The sequence below is a fragment of the Lampetra planeri genome, chromosome 39, assembly GCF_965212315.1.
Source record: "Lampetra planeri chromosome 39, kcLamPlan1.2.h2, whole genome shotgun sequence".
In the NCBI taxonomy this organism is placed as follows: Eukaryota; Metazoa; Chordata; class Hyperoartia; order Petromyzontiformes; family Petromyzontidae; genus Lampetra; species Lampetra planeri.
In genome coordinates, this window is record NC_136145.1 from 9,002,366 (window position 1) to 9,016,989 (window position 14,624).

Below are 14,624 nucleotides of genomic sequence, written 5' to 3' on the forward strand. Positions count from 1 at the left end.
CGAGTCCTGGGCCTCCCCTAGATCAACTTGGCCTCAAATGAGTACCTGGTGTGGTGTGTAAACATCACCACTCAGGAGACAAAGGCGGCCGAGAGTGGCACTGGCCACCTACCCCCTCGTGTGCCGTGCTGGCCTTCATAGGTTCTTGCTAACAGCACTTGCCCAGTCTGTTACATATCTATGGGACCTTTAACATGCTATATGGGGGGGGTCTTTGTACGTGCCACTTTGAATCTTATACACATCCACATTTTTAAGCTAAGTGTACAAATTTGGTGTCGATTTGAAGCCCATTGTCTGTAAATGTGGAAGCTTAACTACGTTTCACGACCTTTCCTTGCAGAATTCTGGGTGCGAAACAGGACTGCAAAATTCAACCCGGGTACCCTAAAGCGCTTATATGCATTGAAAAACCGAATGTTTTACTCCTGTTCGCAAAGACTAACAAGTAGATCCTAGAATAAAGCCACACCCAGATGGCTTAACAGTTGTTTTGTGTTTGTGTTGCGAAAACATTTTGGAAGCAACGATTCCTGCTCTAGAACAATGCACAAGTACATCTACGATGGCTATGTCAGGAAAGATCCTTCTGAGAAAGCAAGCATATGGGGGGGAAAGAGAGAAAAAAATCTGATCGTCAACTAATGAATCTAAATTCAAAATTCCACTATACAAGGTTGCCGCTTAAAATGTAGGTAAACCTAGCAATCCTGTACCGCGGTGTAAAGCTGAGAACTCAATTTCTAGGTGCGTCAGTTTTAATCTTCACAAAAATAAGTCAGCCACGATGTCATCAAGCCCTGTGGGTTTTGGGGACCGTCTTTGGAAAGCAAACACGTGCAAGATCTGTATTACCAACCCATCACAATAAAGCGGACAATTCATCACACTGTACACTTGAGTTTCGTTTGATATTGGCTACAATAAGGCAGCCAAGCCAACTCGAAAGGAAAGCATTCTCCTCACTGTGTGAAATCCTAGCAATGCTAACAACCGCTGTGCATAAAAAAATATAAGAGAAATGTTTTTGAATTGGGAGTATTTTACCAGAACGTCTGAGAATACAGCAATGATGTTTGCAGATTATAACACCGATAACCATATATCCCTTGGCACATAATGGCCTTCTGACAGAAGTGATGGTGGTGTTTTAAACATATCCTTTTTCCCAGATCTCAGAGAAAATAAGATTGAAATGGAATGTGCATGAATACAAACGGGAGAAGACAATATCCTGAGGCAAACATGAAATTTTCAATGTATTCATATTTTTTTACATTTCTAAATAGATATTGATTTAATTGGCCAGGAAATGCCACCACCAAGCTGCCATTACTATGGCAAAGCAATGAGCTGACAGCAGAAATGAAACTACGCAGACACACAGTGGCACGCATGCACACACATGGGCGATCTTATCAAGTAGTTTCTGCATAAGGGAGGCTCACTTAAAAACATATTCCAATGGGCTGATAAAACAGCAGGGAATTTGATAGAAGCTGTGGAGGCCCAGGCCTCTATTTTATACCACAGTGCCCTCTTAAATAGGTCACTCAACTACACTCAAGCGCAGCTCAAGTCCCTTTCCACCCCGCTGTTCAGGGACTTATACGAGAATCGCAATAGAATTGGCAATCAGGGGCAGTATTGTGCAAACAGCTGTGGAGATTTTTTTTCCCTTTAAACACTTGAGCATCTTGTTATTTATAGCATGTGCCCCTTTATTTCTGAATTCCTTAGGTACGGCAGACTCCCACTGCAGGGAGGAGTACACATTGACACTAAAAATATCTGCAAAGTTGTGCTAGTTATGTGGGCTATTCCGACGCAACCTTGGAGTGGTAGGTCAACTAATGATGGATGAAGTAACACATTCACTTTTCTCCTCTTTCCATGCAAAGGCCGTTTTGATAAAGGGGCAAGATTGTAGAATTGGACATAGGTTGACATTATCACGTGCCCATTTCCATTATCTGCAGAGCAAATATGTCAAAATGGACAGGGCACTCCTTGTATAGAAGCAAAGGGGGTGCAGTACACATTGTGCACACAAACACACACAGTTGTGTTCATCCTGCCTTCAAGACAGGATTTAAGCATTGACGAGAAAATAATACACGTGCAGTAAGATGTGGTTGTTTTTGACTGCAGCATATTAGGGAAACATGCCAATTAGTATTGGATAGACATACTGGACAATGTACGCCAGTATAAACTTTATCATTTATAAAGTTGAAATATATCATTCTTTTAGCTCTTCCAAACCCATACAAGGAAATTGGCAAAGATGACTCGTCTTATACATGCACACACTATTGGCTGGATGACAATGCTCCTGACTGTAATATGTGCTTGAGAAGAGATTAAAGTTCGACAACGGCTAAGATAGCAGGGCGCACATTAAGAAAACTATAAACTGCAGAAATGCACACAACCAACGGCAGATTTTTGAACGTTAACTTTTTAAAAAGTACATATAAACACAGCGACAGTAAAATTGAGCAGCGGCTGGGAGAGACACATTGAGCTTAATAATTATGAAACGGGCCAAAGTTTCCTCACCACCGCTGCTAAAAGAGGTGACAAGAAGAGCAATACCCTAATCAAAGCAAGCTACGACGTCGAGGTCAAAACACTAAAGAGCATTTTCACCTTGTCAAATCAAGAAACATCTCATCACAGCAACCACTCCAAAGCCACAGAGCAAGGTGTGTGTCTGAACAGACTGGCAATCCCACCCTTGAATGGCACCAAATCACGGTTCTAACATAAGCCTTTCCACGATGAATACAAATGCAAAAAGGCTGAAAAGCGGCCCGTTTGAAGACAAACACCGAGTGCACTCTATTCCAACCTAATGTGAATGTACGACTCGTGTGTGGCACAGTCGGTGACCGCCTACTGCGAAGCGCACATTTGCAAGTGTGTAGATGTGTGCTGTCGATGTTACTAACCACTGCCATGAAAACGCAGAAACATAAATACAACGAAACTCAGCTATTTGGGCCCTTGCCTCTTTTTGCCACAATTTGAAAGGGTTCACACGTAAATTCTGTGACAAAAAACCCAAAACATTTGCAGGAACAATTTCAGAACAAATATGCAATTTAGTGCATGATACACAAGGTGCCCCATTGTAGGAACACTGAGTTTAGAAGAAATTTAGAACACCGTGTCCTGCTAGACAGATGAACATAGAACAACAAAGACAAAGATCCCCTGTATAGCCATAACAGACTGTCGGGGCAAGCACTATTAGCGAGCACCTATGAAGGCCAACACGGCACGTAAGGTGGCCAACATCACGGCGAGCCACCCTTTGTCTCCCCAGTGCTGATGTTTACACACAGCACCAGGTACTTATTTAAGGATGAGTCGACCTAGGGGAGGCCCAGCCACAGTTCAGATATTCGCCACTTATTTTTCCCACAAGCAGGAGCGGAATTCGGGTCAGGTTTGTAGCACAGTGCGGGCTAACCACCACACTCCCACCTTCCACTTGCAAAAAAACAAACACAAAACCTTGACACTAACAGCAATCCCACAAGTCTCCAACATCTAGAGCACATACAGCACATGCTAGACATGTTGATAGGCAAGACCTCATCACATTGTGTACTGCCACCTTCCTCTGCCGCCCCAATTATCGAACCTCTAGATATGTCACTGCAAGGAGTGAAAAAATAATAAAGAGAAAAAAAGGCACTCACCTCAATCAGCCACGATGGGTTTCCTGAGCTTATGAGGGCCCAACACACTCAACGATCACTCACAGTGCGATAATGGCATCGTTGGTGGATGTCGCCGCACTCACGCATTAACCCCCCCCCCCATACAGAGGCTGAGGGCCTCTGCAGCCGGGCTGCCTGCTTGTGATGTAAAGTTATCTCATATGCGATCTATTATTTAAGCGCCTTTCCATTCAGTGGGGCCCCACATTAACGAGAGCGCCATGCTGCGATGCAAACGCGCGCTTCTTTCTATTCTTTATTTCATAGCCGTGCCCTTTTCCCACAATGTAAAAAGGCGTGGGAATGCTACGCTCGCATAACGCGTGCTCGGGCATTTCAGTGCCGTAATAAATAACAATACCAGGGGACATGCTGGCTATGTTATTAGGAGGAATATAGTTTTGGTGGCAGTTTTCAATGCAGTAGTGGACATTCTTTCTTTGAAAAAAAGATTGAAACAGATAACTACGTGAGAAATAATGGGACATGGGTGGCATATACTTATTAGCACCCTATACGGCAATGGTAAAACGATTTTTGACAAATATGGGAACGCATGCTCTTCCCTGGGTGAAGGATTTACGGGTATCATATATATTATGTCGGACTAAGAAGGGGACACGTGATCAGTCTTGGCACAATGACTTATTTTGTACAAGATAATTTCTTGAACAGATTATTCACAAAAGAATTCATAGGAAAGGAAAACACAAAAGTATATTTCCAGTACTATACACAATAAATGTTTACCGACAATACCGTATCTTTTACATGCTCATAAAATGTATTGTTGCGAATAATCAAAGTGCAATTATCGCTCGCAAATCCATCTTTGGAATAATAAGTGAGGCAATTAGGGGGGACTTTTGGCGAGCGCATATTTCACGCCAACTGCAAGATTTTTCCTATTAAAAAAGCGACAGCTATGATGAGGTTATTGAAGGAGGGAAAGGTTTTTTTTAATAAGTCAGCACACAAAAGACAAAGGATCCGAGATAATGGAGAACGAAGGCTGGGTGATGGATAGCCGCGTGTTTAATGTACCTCTCAGCGACGAGCAGCAAACGATCGAGCTTTAACATGAGCTGGTAATCGAGGCGGTGTGAACGGGTCTCCCCAATGCTGTCGTTCTCCTGGACCCGGTGGCCCAGAAACACCGGGTAACGACTGCTATCTGTCAACGAGAAAATTTCATAAAAACAACAAAAAGCCGATTTATTGTGGTCACAGACCTAGCACCGAGATTTTTAATTATCTTCCGGAGTCTCCACCAGGCTGTAAATCGACGGCTCCAATTCCATTTCCTTGCAGTTTCGGTGGCAAGGAAGGGCATTTGATAAGAACAATAAATCTGCAAATGTAACAGATTGCCTGGAAAATTAAAAGACACGTTTTATTAACAGAGAAAGGTCACCGCTGCCTTGAATGCATCCATCAGGTGTACAAGGAGTTTGAATGACCTATTCCTTTAATCAGAATGTGTTGTGTGTCAAGAATTTATATTTAACTGTAAAGGTAGCGTCGTATTAATTTTAAAATACATCATTCTGCATTTTAGAATGGAGTTTTTTTCTTTCAAAAAGATGAACTTGTTTTAAATCTTTCTTTTAAAATAATGAAACATTTTAACAGTACCCAAAGTTGACCACTATAATTATTTACACATAGAACATTTAAAATTGTGAAATGTAATAAAAAATACTCTTTGTAAAACACAAATTAGTTCACTATGAGATCTCTTTTACCAGTGGCAAAATATAATGGTAGGTTTTTACCCTTTTAACTGGTACAAAACTGACACCTTTATTCAAGGCATCATGTTTGCAATGACCACAACACAAGTAGTCAATAAAGCAAACAAAAAGAAGCAACTCTGATAAGGATAATAATATGCACTGTCATTGAAGTTGATTGGCCCACACCCGAGACGGCTTTCTTTAGAGCCTAGTCCCCATTGGTGTAGGGCCAGATGACACCAGAAGGCGTACGTCTTCTGGTGTCATCTGGCCCTACACCAATGGGGACTAGGCTCTAAAGAAAGCCGTCTCGGGTGTGGGCCAATCAACTTCAATGACAGTGCATATTATTATCCTTATCAGAGTTGCTTCTTTTTGTTTGCTTTATTGACTACTTGTGTTGTGGTCATTGCAAACATGATGCCTTGAATAAAGGTGTCAGTTTTGTACCAGTTAAAAGGGTAAAAACCTACCATTACAAATTAGTTCAGCAATAGTAGTACATTTCATGGAACAGCAATAATACTATAAAAATACTATACACAGAATAGCATCTAATAAAACATCACACTATTGACTTTCACATTTATGACCATCAAACTGCCCATGTGACCAGTTCCCATGGTGACAATAATGGACTTTGACAACAGCGTTATGAATGAAAGGTACACACCGTTTACGGAAAACGTTTAACCACACAAGCAGGCACGGCGGGGGCTGGGCAGGACGGACGGACACTCACATTTGGCGTCCAAGACGCTGATGGGCTTGGGGTCCTCAGGGAAGCAGCAGAGCGGAGTCGGGCGGAGCAGGGCCAGGAGGATGAGGGCCGTCGGGGGCAGCACCGGCAGGTGGGCCCCTCCGAGGCCCATCGTTACGCGCGGGGGGGGGCCGCGCCCGGTCGCTCTCAGCACGGCGCCTCGCTCACCTGATTGGTCACAACGATGACACGACGTGTGAAGGGAAGGCGTCGACCCCCCACCGCGTCCCCGGTTCCCGCTAACGCCGCGTGCACGAGCGTTTCGACCCTCGCCTTTGCCCTCTACAATTACGGTGAACTCTTGTCACCCGTGGGATTACTGTCCATTTCCCACCGATTTCGTGAACGCCCCCCCTCACAGTTAAAGAATCGTCACATAGGTGTCGGACCACCCCCTCTTGCAGCGCACGCACTACATCGCTGATCAATTCACATCAATCACAAGTGTTTTAACCTTCTTTTTTATAAAATACTGTAACGCTAAAATTTGTCAACGTCTGTCTAGGCTCAAATGCTTTTTTATTTTTATGAAAAATTAAAATTTTCCGTGAACCGCCACTTGGTAATTTTACACTGGGACCAAACTGCACATGGACACCGTCCCCGATACCAGCAGTTGTGGGCATCTTGTGAAAGAAACAACAAGCCAAATGAAACCCATCATGAAGGTCATTTTACCAATGGCACCCAGGCAACTGAAAGAGGAATGGTTAATCTGCTTTTCTGCCTTACGTGCGACACAATTGAGGATGAAATTTGCAGCGAATTGCGGGTACGCGGCTACTTGAGCCAATTCTTTCCAATCTTACAGACTTGCTGGCTTTAGTAGATTGCACGGTTTTGAGCAGGTGATAAATAGCAGCAGGCAATCACGGAAAAGATTGCTGCAATCACACAAAAAAACCCACCTCAACACTGGCACTGACAGAATACACGACGATTCCTAAGCCCTTAAATTCCAAGTTATTTCGATTGTGGTATGGGGGCCTACTAACTCAGATGAAGTCAACACTTCCAAACATTTACACTCAACTTGATTCGCCACAGGGCCCTTTTGGATGCTACACAGAACTGTTGAAAAATCAAACACTGACCAATTTTTTGGGGTGTTTTGCCAAGACAATTGAAACACTGCATCGAAGGAATGGTTTCCGGAGAGGGTACAGAAAAAAAATACCACTACAACTTTGTGCTACAAAGAGCCAAATATCACATCAATCATGTGACACAAAGGATACACGAATCCTGTAATTTGCCCTCTTCCCGATATAACGTGTATACTTGTGATGGTAGACGCTCCACACATACACACACTATCAATCTCTGTAGAGTTATGCTGTGAGAAAAAAGCAATGCGAATGAAAACTATGGGATTTAAATGTACACTCTATGTAACCTGGCAAGATACCCACACCACTTCTGATAAGAAACCAAAAAGTTATTAATCCAATCTCCAGAAAGTCAGTAGCCAGTAAACAGGTTCAAAACTTTCAACTACTGCAGCCAAAGCTCTACTTAAAACATCCAAATGGTCTTAGCTGCATTTCTGCAGCGTTGCAGATCAATTGACATCAATCGTGAGAGTGTTTTAAAGTCATGAGCTATGAGAAGCCAGGTTCCTTGCAACGATAGTTCTGCCCAAAGGGAGGTAAAAAAAAGGAACACGCACGCAAACACACAAATTGGGTGTGGTGCCAAGCACAATCAGCAGAATACAAAAATTATCTCGGACTGACCTCATCAACTTTCAAACTCACTATCCACCACAGCCCAATTCAAAGAACGAAGTAAAACAAGCACAAAGAGAACACCGCAGTTCCAAGGGCTGTATGTACCAAAATAACATGATTACATCTCAGTAAATGTATATTTTTGGTATGAAACACACTAAGAAACCTACACTTACCCAAACACCACTTATGCTGCAGTACTATCATCGCCAAATAAACACAGGTCGAATGACAATTTATTGAAAGTTTTACAAATACGAATTATTTCTGAAAATATTTAGTGCACCTGAAGCATAAGCATTGATTACTTTTATGACTAGCATTGCCATAGGACATAGAAGATTGGAAAAAGATCAACAAGATCCACGTAACGAGCATGATTAACATAAGATATAAAACAAAAACGTAACAGTTGCGCAGAGAAGCATGGAGAGATGCACGTTTGGAATAACAGTGAGAGACAGAAAGAGAAATACATGGATTAGAGAATGAACATTTGCATTAACAAAACCATCAAGAAAAGTTAAGTAGGCTTGGGCAATACACGTCGCTAGAAGGGATGATGGACGATGGCCAACAATAAAAACGGAGTGGCAGCCAATGTGTGGAACGTGTCCGAGGGTACGTCAAATGATGAGAAGGAACAATGAGATCAGTGCATGTTTAGGTGCTGGTTGGATTGTTAAAGGTGGCGGTGGCTTGGGGAGGCCTTCTTCCAGCAGTGGATTGATCATGGCCTGATGATGAAGATGATTACGAATGAGCAATAGCCCTTTTCTATAGAGGAGAGATGGCGTTGTGAAAGTGGGTCAGGGTGTACCTTCAGCATGCAGTTCTGAGAGTGCTTGCAAAAAAGATAACCTCAGAACTTTTCTTTAAAACTGTCACCGGCTGATAAAGGTACATTAGCACATTGAAAGATCCTTATACAGCGCACTCGATTAGTCTGACAAACCGTGCACAGCCTTTCTGATATTACCCTAAAATGTGAAGGAATGCTCAATAACCTAATAGGAAATTTGGTACAGTATGTCATAAAATGGAGCAGCATTTCTTTTGTCAAAGCTACGCAGGTTATATATATACGTTTTGAAGACAATTATGTTTTATTGCACACCGTATCTGTAATGTAAAAAAAAAAGATCTAAAGGTACTGCGCCAGTACAATAATCTGAAAACCATCTACGAATCATACACAGGGCAAAAAAAACCGTGCCATTTAAAAAAACCACACACATCCCTTATCCACAGGCACTTGATAATATGAAAACAACAAGACAATTATGACCAAAAAAAGTGGGATAAAACGTCCAATCAATAGAGCTGTATCAGCAAAAAAATAATACCTCGCTCCAGTAGCCTCACCCACACAAAGACAATATTTTCCTTCCGCAGAGACCGATCCTAAAAGCTTTGAGCGACACGTATGGTGGGGGCAATCGACAGCTGTATATCCGATCGCACAGACATTGCACGCGGCTGACATTAAAGCCCACCTGGCTCCACGAACGGCATGTTTTTTTTTGCATCACCGCCAGCAAGCAAAGTGCCTAAAAAATGTGAGCTTGCCTCTACGGTCCTGGACAAAGTTGTAAGGTATTACTTTGGCGCGACTGTCATGCAACTATTCCCACGCCATGATTGGACCTCAAACAACCGATCGCGTCAAGATATATTTGTATATTCTGAGCCTTTAAAGATAGTTTCACTTTAGGCTACTTGTACTTGTGAGCTCTGATAAGAACTTAGCCAAGTTTCACAGCTGTACTCTACCGCTGCTAAGGTTGTAACGTAGTCTAATTATTGATGACTACTGATCCAGAATACTCACGATCATTGCATTTATCCGAAACCTCGTCACCCACTCACAGCGCAGAGATGCGAGTGAGGCATTGTGGGTAGAGGGTAGGATAAGTCAGGAAGCAGCCCACTTTGTGCCCATACCAAAAGCCTCTTTCTGCACATGTCCGTGACCCTCCGGTAATTGCAAAACGTAATTGCTCAACGTATACCATAAAAAAGCTCCCGTGGATTGGCGGCATTGATGGTGAAACACTTGGTTTTATACCGCAGCTGTTGGAAAAGTCCTTACAACGTGATTTTGACTCTTGTGCATAGCCACACCACAAGCCGTCAACCCGCAATGCAACGACTGCCTTGGAGGCAACACCTGTCACTTATGGGGCCCCGCATCACACCCCACCGGAAGCCCTCAGTGTTGGAAGATTTCTGTTGTGGCTGAGGCAGTGTCAGGTTCGTGAGAAATAAAACTATAAACTCGTTTTTATTTTACCAGGTAAGGCCCACGGAGCTATAAGCTCTTTTTCAGAAGCGACCTGGCTACAAGTGATAGCTCATCGAAGTGGTTTATTTTGTGGAAACTTACAACAGCTAAATACTCTAAATGCATATTCCTAAATGTGGAGTGAAAAATCGGAGAGGGAGAAAAATCCACACAACCACAGGAAGAACATGCAAACTCCAAATATATAGGCGCCAGGGTCGGGATCGAACCCACAACCTCCTGTATACCAGGCGAGGCAGTTAACATCTCGTCACCGGGACGAGAACATGTCGAAGGTAAAAACATGCAGTGAGTGGCACACGTGTTAATTTACTATTTGTGTAATAATTGATTTTGGGTTAGGCCACGTAATGATCTGGCGAAATATTTGTTGTGTAACCGTTCACCACCCAACACGGCCAAAATAATGTAATTGTCACATGTACAAACATTGAACGCACCAATTATTATTGTTTTAGCTTCCCGGTATGTTGAGGAACAATCCTCACAACTAAACTTAGCAGATACTTTTCATTTGTACAGCTGTGGGGTCGGCAACCTACGGCTCTGCAGCCGCATGCTCCATGACGTTATTTATCGAGGACCGTCTCATAATCACGTGCAATGCAGCTCTTGAAATATTGGGTTTGTTTTACTGAATTCGAAAAAAAAATCACTTTTTATTATTTTGGTTGCCAACCCCTAGTCTTGCTTATACGTAATGGGTTTAAACGACCACAAAGGCCAACAGGCGTCACGACATTTACATCTACACAGCAGCATGTAAATTTCCTTGGACCCTTGCTGTTTTATATTTATTTAACACCTCTGGGTTCACTTCTTAAGCACCTTGGACTGATATATCATTGCTACGCAGATGATACGGAAAAATCTCCATCTCTGCCTCCAATCCACTACAACTAACTCACAACTCATCACTTCAATAAAATTAATAAAGTCACTGCTGAATCAGAAATACCTACAACTCAAAACATCCAAAAGCAATATTTTAATAATCGGATCTCCGAAACAGCTGCTTTTCTGAGTGACTTAAACTGGAAATTGATAATGTACCCATTTGCTCCGTGAAACCTTGCCGTTTTTTTCGACCATTCACACTCCTTCAATAGGCATGTTTCTAAGGTGGTCCAGACATCTTTCGTTCACCTAAGAAACATTGCCCGCTTACGTCACATTTTCACCTACTAACCTGGAATGACTAGCGCACGCCCTCTTGTTTTCTTTCACGTGGATTATTGCAATGCTTTGTTACTACTCAGCAAGGACGTAATTATCATATATATTGGAGGGGGGACACATTTTGAGCATATTTTAATATTGGAGGGGGGACACATCCCCCCTCCAATATTAAAATATGCTCAAAATGTCCCCCCCAATATATTGCTATAAAATAGATTTATGTTTATATGATTGTGGTTATGGTTGTACTTTATAAATCCCGAATCTCTGCCATTACATACAATGAAACGAGAAAAGGTAAAAAAGAAATAAACAGAGCAATGTAATACAACACACTATAAGAGATTATTGTAAAAAATAAATAAAAAGTCAATCCTATGTGTTAGTGCATTTTTTTTTATATTTTAGGCAGGAAATTCGTTTTCAAATTTACATTTTTTTTTCTGGGGGGGGGACCCCCAGCCCCCCGGGAAGATTTGGTCTCCCCCAATGTTGACTCCATGGCTACGGCCTTGCTACTCAGGGTTGCTATGAAGTTCTTGGACCGACGACAGCTGGTCCAGAACGCGATTGCCAGGATGCTCACATGAAACTCATCCCGTGAGCACATTACCCTGATCATAAAATCTCTGCATTGGCTTCAAATTAAGTTTCGGATACAACTTTCAAGTATTGCTGCTAACATACCAGACCGTAAACGGCCTTGCACCATTTTACATTCAACAATTGATACACCAGCAAGCACCGTCACGACCACTCCGATTCACTGATTTACATCTGCTTCACGTCCCGAGAACTCGACTCGACACCTGGGGTGACCGAGCCTGTGCATGCACTGCTCCAAGACTAAAGAACACCCTCCCCCACCAGTGGTTAGAGAGGCGAGCTCACTCACCCTGTTTAGGTCTTCTCTAAAGACTCGCCTGTTTCGCCTGGCCTACACTTTCTCATGTATGACCCAGTGGACTCTGGACGTTGGTAGTATTTATAATTCCTAACTTCATGCATGGCACACTAAGATCCTTAGATGGATTGCACCTTATAAATGTAAATTATTACCTATCCTAGACTGTGCTAGATTATGCTGACATGATATACAAATCAATCTACACAAGTCTCTAAACACAATTTGGATTTGCCTTACACGTTATCTTACAAACTATTCCACTCACCACTGTCACCTCTACTCCAAAGTGTTTATTCAGAACCCAAAATCCTAGAAAATCTTGAACACATCCACGAAACTAAAATGCATTGTACCAAGGAGAAAGCAAATACAGTACAAGGTCCTCACTCATTATCTGTTATTGCCCCAAACTCCTGGAATTCCATCACTTCAAAATGTCCTCGGTTACTCACTCTCCCATCCAAATCACAATTTGAAATGAAGATGTCTATTCTTTATCCTGGTCCAGCAGTCCACTGCTTCAAAAATGTCCTTGGTTACTCACTCTCCCATCCAAATCACAATTTGAAGTGAAGATGTCTATTCTTTATCCTGGTTTAGCAGTTCCACTGCTGGATTATTTTATCCGCCTGAGGACGATCGCTTGTGTTGCGATCGAGATGTTGTGATATCTTATTTTTAATTATATTTTTCTACCTACGTGACTTTACCGAAAGAACCAAAGAGTATGGATTCCTGCAGTCACTAAAGCTTCAAATCAAGATATTCTTTACAACTTCATTTGCATTTGATATCATATATCCTTGTCTGTTTACATGCTAGTAAAATAATTACCCTATATCTGTTTCATGTACCTGTAACTTAATTTGTAATTGTACTACCATCGGTCTAAAAATCATCTGCTGGAGCCCACCTGCGCTGCTGGGAATGTATTATTTTACATTGATTTATGTTTGCGTGATATTATTGTATTTTATATTTATTTCATTGATTTACATTTGTTAAATTCCTGCATATTATTTTATTTGTTTGGCTCTTGTCATTTTGAGGGCCCAAGTCACTCTCGCAAATCAGACTTATCCTGGTCTCTTGAGTTCGACTTACCTTGTAGAAAAACCAAAGTGAACGTGAAACCCCATTCACTACAGAATAGGAACGATGGAGTAAAACGTGACGTCCCGATGTTGTTTATTCGTCCCATCGCAAGGGCATCAAGTTGTTAACCCTCAATAAACTACAAAAACCTTCTGACTACAGTCCTCTCGGAGGTCGTTTGTGTAATTTGCACTGATAAACAGAGAACACACACACAAGGAAATCCTTACGCATACACAGTGGCACACTTGCACCTAACTATAGTAAACCACAGCACCTATGTACAAGGCAGGGGCTGGTCAAAACAACTGTTACAGAAGCTGCACACACACTTCGGGCCACTTCCTATTATTGCTAATGTAATTGTGTTTTTTTTTGGGTATAACCACACTTGCAAAGAAAATACTTTCAATGCCTTCATCGTTAACAAATGATGTATACGTAATGACGAGTGACACACTTCTCTTGAGATGGCACTTTATTGATGACACGTTCACTTGACATCAGGCAGATATCCCACTACAACAGCAGAGTCTCCCACGCATATCCCTTATATATCAACACCTGACCACGCTCCCTTCTTGAACATTCTCCCGTAGCCACCAGTCCCTTCGCATTCAACTGATACCCGTCATTACCTCCCGTGGCCACTAGTGCATTCACACTGCAGGCTGACTCCCCTGTCATTACCACCCGTGGCCACTAGTGCCCTCACACCGCATGCAGGCTCTACTGTCATGACATATGTATGTAAAACTTCTTTCACAGACGTACGTAGCCAACCGTGCTAATTAGAGGTGCGGAGGGGGGCCTTATGCTGTTCGTTCAAAAATATTGAGGTGTTTGTACGCAACTTTACTCGTACAGTACACAAATACTATCAAGCCTTAAACTAGACTGTGGCGGATTATTATAGCGTCTTGATCTCAACACGTTTTTAACAGCACTTGCACGTCACAACCCATGCGCAATTTATACTGAGTGAGTTTAAAAGCTTCTGTTCAAAAAGGTGATGCATTAGAATGTTTGGCCATCTTCTTGGTACGGCTACTTGCGTTGTGGCCGAAACGTCGTGAGAATTATTTTATTATGTTTTATTTTTATTATTTTATTATTTCCCTTCTACGTGACTTTACCGAAAGAACCAAGAAGATGAATCCCTGCAGTCACGAAAGCTTTAA

General features: G+C 42.2%; 1 protein-coding gene across 2 annotated transcripts in view; it reads right to left on the reverse strand.

Moving 5' to 3' along the window:
- LOC144731598 (semaphorin-6A-like) overlaps positions 1–14,624 on the reverse strand; it is a 146,721-nt gene that overhangs the window by 76,301 nt on the left and 55,796 nt on the right. For both annotated transcript variants that reach the window (XM_078612772.1, XM_078612771.1), the window contains 2 exons: positions 6,210–6,395; positions 4,776–4,905 (listed from right to left, as the gene is read on the reverse strand). In XM_078612772.1, coding sequence (XP_078468898.1) covers positions 4,776–4,905; positions 6,210–6,339 — 260 coding nt within the window. In that variant the 5' untranslated portion in view covers positions 6,340–6,395. The remainder of the gene's footprint in view (positions 1–4,775; positions 4,906–6,209; positions 6,396–14,624) is intronic.